Source organism: Thamnophis elegans, chromosome 14 (assembly GCF_009769535.1).
Source record: "Thamnophis elegans isolate rThaEle1 chromosome 14, rThaEle1.pri, whole genome shotgun sequence".
NCBI classification, from domain to species: domain Eukaryota; kingdom Metazoa; phylum Chordata; class Lepidosauria; order Squamata; family Colubridae; genus Thamnophis; species Thamnophis elegans.
This window is the reverse complement of record NC_045554.1, coordinates 48,584,716-48,594,734: the sequence shown is the minus strand read 5'-3', so window position 1 is coordinate 48,594,734 and position 10,019 is coordinate 48,584,716. Positions and strand designations below refer to the sequence as shown.

General features: G+C 54.8%; 1 protein-coding gene across 1 annotated transcript; it reads left to right on the top strand.

Annotated features, from left to right (window-relative positions):
* Positions 1 to 2,016: 2,016 nt before the first annotated feature.
* On the top strand, positions 2,017 to 9,814 carry LOC116517963 (piezo-type mechanosensitive ion channel component 1-like). Its single transcript, XM_032231158.1, is given in 14 exon segments — positions 2,017 to 2,124; positions 3,916 to 4,063; positions 4,511 to 4,571; positions 4,574 to 4,672; positions 4,675 to 4,723; positions 4,803 to 4,961; positions 5,332 to 5,431; positions 5,433 to 5,480; positions 5,681 to 5,739; positions 5,741 to 5,864; positions 6,243 to 6,310; positions 7,049 to 7,168; positions 8,708 to 8,800; positions 9,429 to 9,814. Coding segments are annotated over 14 exon segments (1,422 nt in total). The 5' UTR covers positions 2,017 to 2,080; the 3' UTR covers positions 9,679 to 9,814.
* The last annotated feature ends 205 nt before the right edge of the window (positions 9,815 to 10,019 follow it).

The window sequence follows — 10,019 nt, the reverse complement described above, 5'->3', positions numbered from 1 at the left end:
CGCTTTAAATAGCGCTTTGAAAGCAAGCCGATTCAAGTTAAGGTAAGGGTTAGGTTTAGGGTTAGGGTTAGGGTTAGGTTAAGCGTTAGGGTTAGGTTTAGGGTTAGGTTAAGCGTTAGTGGTTAGTGGTTTAGTGGTTTATTAGCATTTGTAGGCCGCCCTTTTCCCTGAGGGGACTCAGGGCGGCTCACAGAAAACCAGGGAGAGGGGAATACAATATTAAGACAAACATATAATAAAAATAGGTAAGCAACATTCATTCATCATTCGGGCGGGGTAGCAATTTATCCCAGGCCTGACGGGCGAGCCAGTTCTTCAAGGCTATGCGGAAGGCCTGGACGGTGGAGAGGGTACGAATCTCCACGGGGAGCTCGTTCCAAAGGGTCGGGGCTACTGCTGAGAAGGCCTCAGATAGGGTTAGGTTAGGGTTACGTTAAGGGTTAGGTTTAGGGTTAGGTTAAGGGTTAGGTTTAGGATTAGGTTAAGGGTTAGCGTTAGGTTTAGCGTTACGTTAAGGGTTAGGTTTAGGTTAGGTTTAGCGTTACGTTAAGGGTTAGGTTAAGGGTTAGTTTAGGATTAGGTTTAGGGTTAGGTTAAGGGTTAGGGTTAGGTTTAGGGTTAGGTTAAGGGTTAGCGTTAGGTTTAGCGTTACGTTAAGGGTTAGGTTAGGGTTAGGTTAAGGGTTAGGTTTAGGGTTAGGTTAAGGGTTAGCGTTAGGTTTAGCGTTACGTTAAGGGTTAGGTTTAAGGTTAGGTTTAGCGTTACGTTAAGGGTTAGGTTTAGGATTAGGTTTAGGATTAGGTTTAGGGGGGTTAGGTTTAGGTTTAGGGGTTAATTTTAGCTTTAGCGTTCGCAGCGTTCTTTTTCATCGCGCTGTGATGACGTCAGCTACGCGGTTTCGTCGAGCGCGCTTTAGTCGAACGCGGTTTTGTGGTGGAACGTTAGGCTTCAGATAATGAGGAGAGAGGTTGCCTTCCACCCTTCCTTGCGAGGAGAGCCCTCTGGTAGAAAATGGAATGCCGGAGAACCAAACCTTTCTTCCCTCCCCCGGATTCTTCTTGCACAGGTGATGGTGGTGCTCAAGTACCTTTTCCAGTTCGGCTTCTTCCCCTGGAACAGCTACACCACCATGGTGCGCTACGAGGGGAAGCCGTCTTTGCCCTCGCATCCGGGGCGTCGAGAAGACCGACAACTACATCAAATACGACCTGATCCAGCTCCTGGTGCTCTCTCCACGCTCCCTCCTGCTGGTAAGAAGGGAGCCGGATCCCCAGCTGGGCTGGGAGAGCAAGCAAGCGTGGCTGAGGCCGAGGGGCACCTGGCATTTGGGGAGTTGCTAGGAATCCTCAGCCAGAGACGCAGGCTGGTTTCCCCCAGCCTTCTCTGGGTCTGCGGCACAGCTCGGCCCCTCTCTGAAGGAGTTCTCTCCTCTCCAGAGCTACGGCCTGTGGGACCACGAAAGAAGACCTCTGCCCAAGCCTCAGCTGGAGACAGAAGAACCGCGAGATGATGCGGCCAAGGAAAAGGAGGAGCCGGAGCCTTCGGCATCGGCCAGCCCCGAGGCAGAGGAGGTGGTGGTGATGGAGGAGAAGCCGGAGGTGCAGAAAGGCCTCCGTTCTCGGTTCAGGAAGAAGAAGAAGGAGGAGAAGAAGAAGAACCAAGGAAGCAAATCTCCAGGCGGTCAAAGTAGGTTCCTAAAGGCAAAATGGGAGGGGGCAGGTCATTGACTTTATTCACCCATTCGAGATTTGCATTCATTCCACTGATTAATGTCTGGGTCCCGTTGGAGGGCACAGATGAATTGAGAGACCACCGGCCTGGTGGAGCCTCTGCCGGAGAGGGTTCCTTTGGCTGCACCTGCTGGCTGGGATGAACCCAGGAGGTTTGGGAGGGACGAGGGGAGGGCAGAGGCTCCCTGGCTGAAGCACATCAGTGGGGAGAAGGCGTAGATGGGCCAAGAGTCCATCCTGCTTCTCTCTTTCCAAGCCCCAGAGATCCAGGAGCAGGAAGGAGAGGGAAGGAGGAAGAGGAAGAGGAGGAGGAGGAGAAAGAAGAAGAAATCAGGGGCCTCCGAGAAAAAATGCAAGCTGCCAAACGTCAGATGAAGCACTTCTTGGCTTCTGCGTGAGTGATGGGGAACCGGGCTGGTAGTGGGGGAGGAAGGGCAGGCAACAACCTGTGGGTGAATCTCACCAAGGAACACGGGTTGTCATGCTGGGGATGGTTTGGCTGTGGCAGGTAGAGAGAGCCGAGGTGGCGCAGTGGTTAAATGCAGCACTGCAGGCCACTCAGCTGATGCTAGTTCTGCAGTTCGGCTGTTCTAATCTCACCGGCTCAAGGTTGACTCAGCCTTCCATCCTTCCGAGGTGGGTGAAATGAGGACCCGGATTGTTGTGGGGGCGATATGCTGACTCTGTAAACCGCTTAGAGAGGGCTGAAAGCCCCATGAAGCGGTATATAAGTCTAATTGCTGCTGCTATTGCTATGCATTGTGTTCGGCCATTGTCATTACAATTGATGGATGACCAGAGGGGGAATCCGTTCCACAGCAAAAGCTAAGCCTGCTGGGTGGGGAGGGGGGGCTCTAAACTGAGCCTTGCAAGTCGGATTGTGCTGGGCTCGGTGAGTGGGGGAGGGGTCTACTGAGCCTCCTCCCAATATTATCTCGTTGCTTTGGTCTTAAAACACATGCCAGCCCATTTGCCCCAGGCTGCCCTTCCGGCCATGCTCCACCAAGGTCCTGCTTCTCTGCAATCCTTGGGTTTAGGCTCAGCCCAGTGTGCAGCCCTGAGGGGGCTTCCTACCGGTTGGACCGGTTCAGCCGGGTAGGTAGTAACTCAGCCTGCCACGCCCCCGAACCGGTTCCATCATCGGCGCTGGCATCTTGATTTTAGGGTCTGCGCTTGCACAGAACAATCTTCACTGCAAAAATTTAGATTTTCCCCCTTTTCTTTTTATATTAAAATGTTTTTATTTTCCATTTTCCATTTTCATACAGTCACATATACACTGTGCATAGCTGGGGCCATACAACATTAAACAATAATCACAGCAATTCCTCTTGTCAACAATACCCCCAGAAATAGAAACCCAATATACCTCTTTCACTCTCCGTACACCTCTTTCTTCCACCCCTCCAACTTTCCATCTTCCATCCATCATCCCCCTCTACCCTACTTCCCTCCCCTACCACCTCTCTCCCAGTCCCCTCCCTCCCTTCCTTCTCACCCTCCCCCCATCCTCCCTCCCGCCCCTCTACCCCTCTTCCTTCTATCCCACTCCTCCTCCCCTTGGTGTATTTCTACTATGTCAATGTATTCAGCTTGTCCTATTTTTACAGAGAAATTAAAGAGGGACAGTATACATGTGAAATCGCATGCATTGAAATCTAACTCAAGTATATGTCCCACCCTCCCCACCCTCCCCCACCCTCCCCCCTAACACCCTCCTCCCTCCCCCCCCAACTTCCCAGAGCCCGTACACGGTATAGATTTTAACAAACACGGTCTAAATATATTGAGAAAAAAGAAATAAAAAAAGAGGTTAATAACATCTCTGCATTGATCTTAGCTTCTTCCTGCTACACTAACTTTGAACAGTTGATTTCCCCCCTTTTCTGACGTGTGCGTGCGCAGAGCCTTTTAGGTGCAAATGCACACACACGCAGAGCGCGCATTCAGTGTGCGCAGGAACCAAGCGAACGGATGTGTGAATGGGCAGTAATGCCAATTCTCTCCTGCTGGGCTGTGACTCTGGCTGGGCCCTTCCTTGCACCCTACAGAGGTGGACTTGAGTCCGGACTTCTTGGCCATTGGCAATTCTGCGCCGGAGCCACCTGGAGAAAGTACACACACACACAACACATACACACACACACAGAGCCCCAGTCAACCCTCTCCACCCCTCTTCCTCCAGGAGAGCGTGCACGGTCCAGCCGGCCTGCCGGTTCTTTCAGGACATCCTGCACAGCAAGTACCGGGCTGCCACGGATGTCTACGCCCTCATGTTCCTGGCCGATGTGGTAGACTTCATCATCGTCATCTTCGGCTTCTGGGCCTTCGGAGTAAGTCTGGCGGTGCCACTCGGCATTTGCTGCTTTCTTCCAGCCGTGGCCAGTGGTTTTCCTGGGGTGGCTCTTCCGGAAGTTTTAAGTCAAGTGCTGGGGATTCTGGGAGCTGTAGTCCCTGGGCATCTAGCAGGTGCCCTTTGGACTGTTCCGGCAGAGCCTTTGACCCCAGAACTGGTGAAGAAGCAAGAGGAGGAGAGGACGGGGCAGGGGTCTCCAGTGGGCTTCTCTGCTGCTTGGGGACCTTGCTAAGTTTGGATGAAATAAGAGTGGCAAATTCCAAGTGTCTCTGAGATTCATCGCAGGGCCGCTACCGCCCCCCCCTTTCAGAGAAGGCTGGGGCTATGCCTGGGGGTCCCTGGAGAGGAGTGGAGCAGCTCCCAGGGGAATGGGGAGGGAGGGACGAGGTGTGTCCCTCCCCCCTGAGCTTCTCTTCCCCTGCAGAAGCACTCGGCTGCAGCCGACATCACGTCCTCGCTCTCCGAAGACCAGGTGCCCCAGGCGTTCTGGTGATGCTTCTGATCCAGTTCTCCACCATGATCATCGACCGGGCTCTCTACCTGCGCAAGAGCGTCCTGGGCAAACTCATCTTCCAGGTCATCTTGGTCTTGGCATCCACATCTGGATGTTCTTCATTCTCCCCGCCGTCACCGAGAGGTGCGTGGCCGTCTCCTGGCTTCCCTGGTCCTCCTGCCTGTCCTCCTCTCCCTTAAAGGCCCTCTTTGCTCCCCCCCAGGAAGTTCAGCCAGAATGCGGTGGCCCAGCTGTGGTACTTCGTCAAGTGCATCTACTTCGGCCTCTCCGCCTACCAGATTCGCTGCGGTTACCCTACCCGCATCTTGGGGAATTTCCTCACCAAGAAATACAACTACCTGAACCTCTTCCTCTTCCAAGGGTAACAGCTGAGCCCCAGAAAAAGAGGGGAGGGGGCTGCTGGGAGAAGTGGGGCCTGATATATGCGGTCCTTTAAGCAGAGGCAGGCAGGCAGCAGGACGGACCCTTTGGGGGAAAGTAGAATGCTTTGCAGCAAGGTAGAACATGCAAACCTTTCTTTGGGGGGGCAGCTGAGAACATGGATTCCGCCACCTCCGTTGTCCCATGGTCTCTGCATCTGCTACCGTTCCTTTACCATACCTCATAGTAAGCACACGCACCATGATGGTCGGGGGGAAGGAAGTGGTGGCACAGATTTCTGCAGAATTGTCGTGGGTCAACCCCAAACCCACCCCTGGAGGATCTGAAGATCACGTCTCTTGGCTCCACAGGTTTCGCGCTGGTGCCTTCTTGGTGGAGTTGCGAGCTGTCATGGACTGGGTCTGGACGGACACCACCCTGTCCCTCTCCAACTGGATGTGTGTGGAAGAACATCTACGCCAACATCTTCATCATCAAGTGCAGTCGTGAGACGGAGAAGGTGGGCCTCCACGGAAGGGGAAGAAGCATGGTGGAGCTGGGTCTTCTCTCTTCGAGGGTTTCATCCCCAAGACAATCCCTGTAGTGAGCAGGAGGGGCCTTAGTAGGATAATAGTTGTAGCCCAACACAACTGGAAGGGGGGGGCAAGGGGCTTTGGGAGAAGACCGGGTGCCATGAGCTGACCCATTAGCTCCCTGCAGAAATACCCACAACCCAAGGGTCAGAAAAAGAAGAAGATTGTCAAATACGGCATGGGAGGCCATCATATCTTTCATCTGCATCATCTGGTTCCCGCTGCTATTCATGTCCCTCGTCCGCTCGGTGGTGGGTGTGGTCAACCACCCCATCGATGTCACTGTTACCCTCAAGTTGGGGGGCTACGAGGTGAGAGGAACTGCCGGGCGGAGAAGCGATAGGCCACCCAGTTCCCAGATGCTGATGGCCCATGACGCCCAACGTCCCTCTCGGTTAGCCATGCTGGCTGGACATGTAGCTTGGCAAAGGCCCATGTCGGCTTCCAGGGGCAGGTGGGCTTAGCTCTTATAGCAGTTGCACCCCCAAGGGTCTTGCACCCAGAGAGACCAGAGATGGGCAGGTTGAATCTCTCCCAGCTCTCTGTATCTTGGGGGTGTCTCTCGTTGATGGTGCCCCTGTTGCTAGCTGTGACACTGCTCTATTGGAACCGAGTGTGTGGGATGGATCAGGGTTGACGGTGTCCCTGAAACTGGATCCCCTCCCCTGCCCCCCTCCTTTCTTCTTCAGCCCCTCTTCACCATGAGTGCCCAGCAACAGTCCATCCAGCCTTTCACCCCCCAGAACTACGAGCAGTGACCAATAAGTTTGAACGGGAGCCGGTGAGTCCTGGCGGAGAGAGTACGGCACGAGGGAGGGGGATGCCCTCGTTAAAGGGGGGTGGTGGGAGAGGACCCCCATCTCCCCCACCCATTAAAATGAAAGGAAGCCCTGCTGTGGTGGGCTTGGGCTGAATGGGGAGAGGGGGGCTGCCAAGCTGCGCACTGCTGACGTGGGACTCTCTGCGGCCCGCAGCAGCTAGCCATGCAGTTCATCACCCAGTACGGCTACGAGGATGTCGCCTGGGCCCGCATTGAGGGCAGCTCCGGGTCCCTGTGGAGCATCAGCCCCCCAGCCGTGAGCAGCTGTGGCAGGAGCTGCACAACGGCTCCTCGGACATCACTCTGCGCTTCACCTGGAACTTCCAAAGGTATCTCAGACCAAGGCCGGGAAGCCTCCCTTGCAGGGCGGGGCGCTGCCTGCTCAGCCAAGGACGCCCCCATTGGCCTTGTGAGTTTGCCTGGGGGGCTCCCAAGATTGTTCCTCCCAGCACTTCAAGGCTTAGGACAGGAGTCTCCAGCCTTGGCAGCTTGAAGTCTTGGGACCTTAACTCCCAGAATTCCTCAGCCAGCCGTGCTTAGGGGGCTGTGGGTGCAAAAGAGCTCCATGGGTAGAGAGAGGGACGGAAACCAGAGTGGGGGTGCTCCTCCTGCCACCTTTTCTTCCACTTTTCCTGGCTCCTCAAATTCCTTTCCTTCCTCCTCCTCCTCCACCAGGGATCTCAGCAAAGGAGGGAAAACGGAATACACCAGCCAGAAGCACACGATGGACCTCAACCAGAAGAGTCTCGTGCGGCAAAATTTGGCTGCCATGCAGGGCACCCATCATGCCCCTGTGTGAGTCCCCCCCCCACTCCACCCATGGCCAAGTGGGCCAGTGACTCTGTGGGGCCAGCGAGGTGGCGGAAGGGCCTCGACTGCAGGGGTCTGAATTGAAGCCCAGCGCGGCTTCACCCATTTGCAAAGGCTGCCTGTGTTTTCAGGCTGCTCTATCTGGCTGTCTTTTGTCCTTGTTCCAGGCGGATACCCACCTCTTCCCACCCTACATACGGGCACCCAGTGGCCCCGAGGCAGACCCAGTTGGGCCCCTGCTCCCAGGTGAGGACACCGGACGGAAACTGCTTTGCAGAGACTCAAGACTGACCTTGAATTCCCCAGTTCCTCTCTCTGAGTTCATTCATTTATTAAATTTCTATGCCGCCCAATCCCGGAAAACTCCGGGCGGCTTACAGAAATGAAAAAAGATTAAAAAGAATTATTAAAAACAATTGGACACAACAAAGTTAAAAAGGGAAACACAACAGACACCCAATCAGGGGGGCTGGACCTCCATCAAGGGGTCAACAGCCCCAAGCCTGCCGGAAAAGCCAGGTTTTAATGGCTTTGCGAAAGGCCACAAGAGTGGGTAGGGCCCGGATCTCAGGGGGCAGCTCATTCCACAGGGCCAGAGCGGCAACAGAGAAGGCCCTACTCTGAGGCGTTGCCAGCCGGCATTGTCATGCTGATGGCACCCGGAGAAGGCCCATCCTGTGCGATCTTATTGGTTTGAGGGAGGTGTGTGGCAGCAGACGGTCTCGCAGATACCCGGGTCCTAAGCCATGTTGATGTGGGTTCCTGGTGCTAGTTGGAAAAGAATCCAGGGGCCAGAACCCACTCCCACCACCAGCAGCAGCAGCAGAAATGCCCGTGTGCCATCATAAGAACAGCCGGGGCAGTTTTCTGCCTTTTTAAAGGGAGGGGGAGCACAAATGGCTCCATTTCCCTGTCCCTAAAAAGGCCAAAATCAGGCCACAGACATTTTTGGCTAGCCTTCCATCTCTGCTTCCCTGCTTGTCTTTGAGACAGAGCTCAAATTAAGTGTTGTGCAGTCAGGAATCTTGAATTTTGGTGACACGTAGTTTGAAGCCCCAGCAAGAGCAGCAGAAGGAATTAAAAAGGTCAAACGGACAGATACAGCATCTTTTTCTCGTTTCAAAAGTTTTATGTATTTTAAGGCAAACATTTCACCATTCCTCAATCAGTAAGACATCGAAGTACAATTTCTTGTATGTCAAATAATTCTAGTTTACCACCAAATTCTTGCCTAGCCTAATATATACCCCTCCCTCCCCGATGCCGCTCCTAAACAGAGCAATCGGGGCTGGGAGGACTTTTAAGAAACGGGGGGCAACTCATGAGGAAGAGCGCTCTCAGCGCCTGGATGGACGCCTCTCTGTAAGTGGGAGGGGGTGTCCCTTTTCCGGCCCCTTCTTCCCTCTCCCCGTCTCCTCTCCCAGACGGAGAAGACAGTTACCTGGATGTGGAAGTGCAGCTACACAGCAGAGGGTCCGGCCCGGGAATAGCAGCACCAGTTTCCTGGAGTGGTGGATGATCCAGCTGGGACTGCCAGGAGGAGTGCCATATCCTGCCCATGGTCATCTTCAGCGACAAAGTCAGCCCCCCCAGCCTGGGCTTCCTGGCGGGATACGGGTGAGTGAGAAACCCACCAGCCCATAGGGGGGGGATGCCAGGTGCGTTCAGGACAGGGAGAGAGGCGTACTCGAGCGTCACAGGGATAGGCTGTGTTGGATGCAAGGGAGCAGCAGGAAAGCTGGGCCTGAGATTCCCCCCCCTCCCCAATTGAATGGGGGGTCCCTGGCTTTGCTGCAGCTGACTCACTTTGATCCCCCCCCCACCCATGACAGCACTCAGAAGATGGTTAAATGCTACCCCCTTGTGTCTGAAATGCCACCAGGATTTCTTTGCTCGCAGATGTGAATCACTTCCAAAAATTTAGCCACCTAAAAGGGGGAGGGTCCCCAGTGTCCCTCCCACCCCACATGCCAAGCTTCTCTAAGGGGAGGGTTTGAAATGATCCAACCCTCCACGCCCAGATCAGAGAGGCAACGGTTGGTCATTCGGTCCCTTTCCAAGGCTTCCTCTGGATCAGCCAAGGGGCTGAGCCTTGGGATCAGGGCCTGCGGATCCTCCCCAGCCCGCCTGCTGGCACTTCGTAGGTCGTGCGAATGGTGTTGGTGGGAGGGCTGCGTGTCGGGGGGGTGGGTGAGCTGCGCAGGGGCGCTACACAGGGTCTCTCTCTCTCTCTCTCTCTGCTCAGGATCATGGGCCTCTACGTCTCCATCGTGCTGGTGATCGGGAAGTTCGTGCGAGGCTTCTTCAGCGAGATCTCCCACTCCATCATGTTTGAGGAGTTGCCCTGCGTGGACCGTATCCTGACCCTCTGCAGCCACATCTTCCTGGTTCGGGAGACGGGAGAGCTGGAGCTGGAGGAGGAGCTTTATGCCAAGCTCATCTTCCTCTACCGCTCGCCAGAGACCATGATCAAGTGGACGCGGGAGAAGGACTGAGGAGGGAGGGAGCCCCCTTCACCCCCAAACAGGAGACCCGCAGAGCCCAGCGCTGGAACCGGGCTGTCAAGCCACCAGACTCCAGTCCTGGACACAACTCCTCCTACCCCCCGCCTCTTCTGCTGGAGGCTCTGGGGTGGGGGGCAGCCCATAACCTGAGCCACAGTTGAAACACACAAAACACTTTTTGAAACACTTTTCCTTTTTTTTTTTTTTACAAAATGAAAATGAAGATATTGCCCTGTCCCAAACCTGGACTCCCGTTTCCTTCCCCCACGGAGACCAGGAAGTGAATGGCTGTCCTGCTGCTGAAATGTCCAGAGCCCCCTCCCCCATCCCTG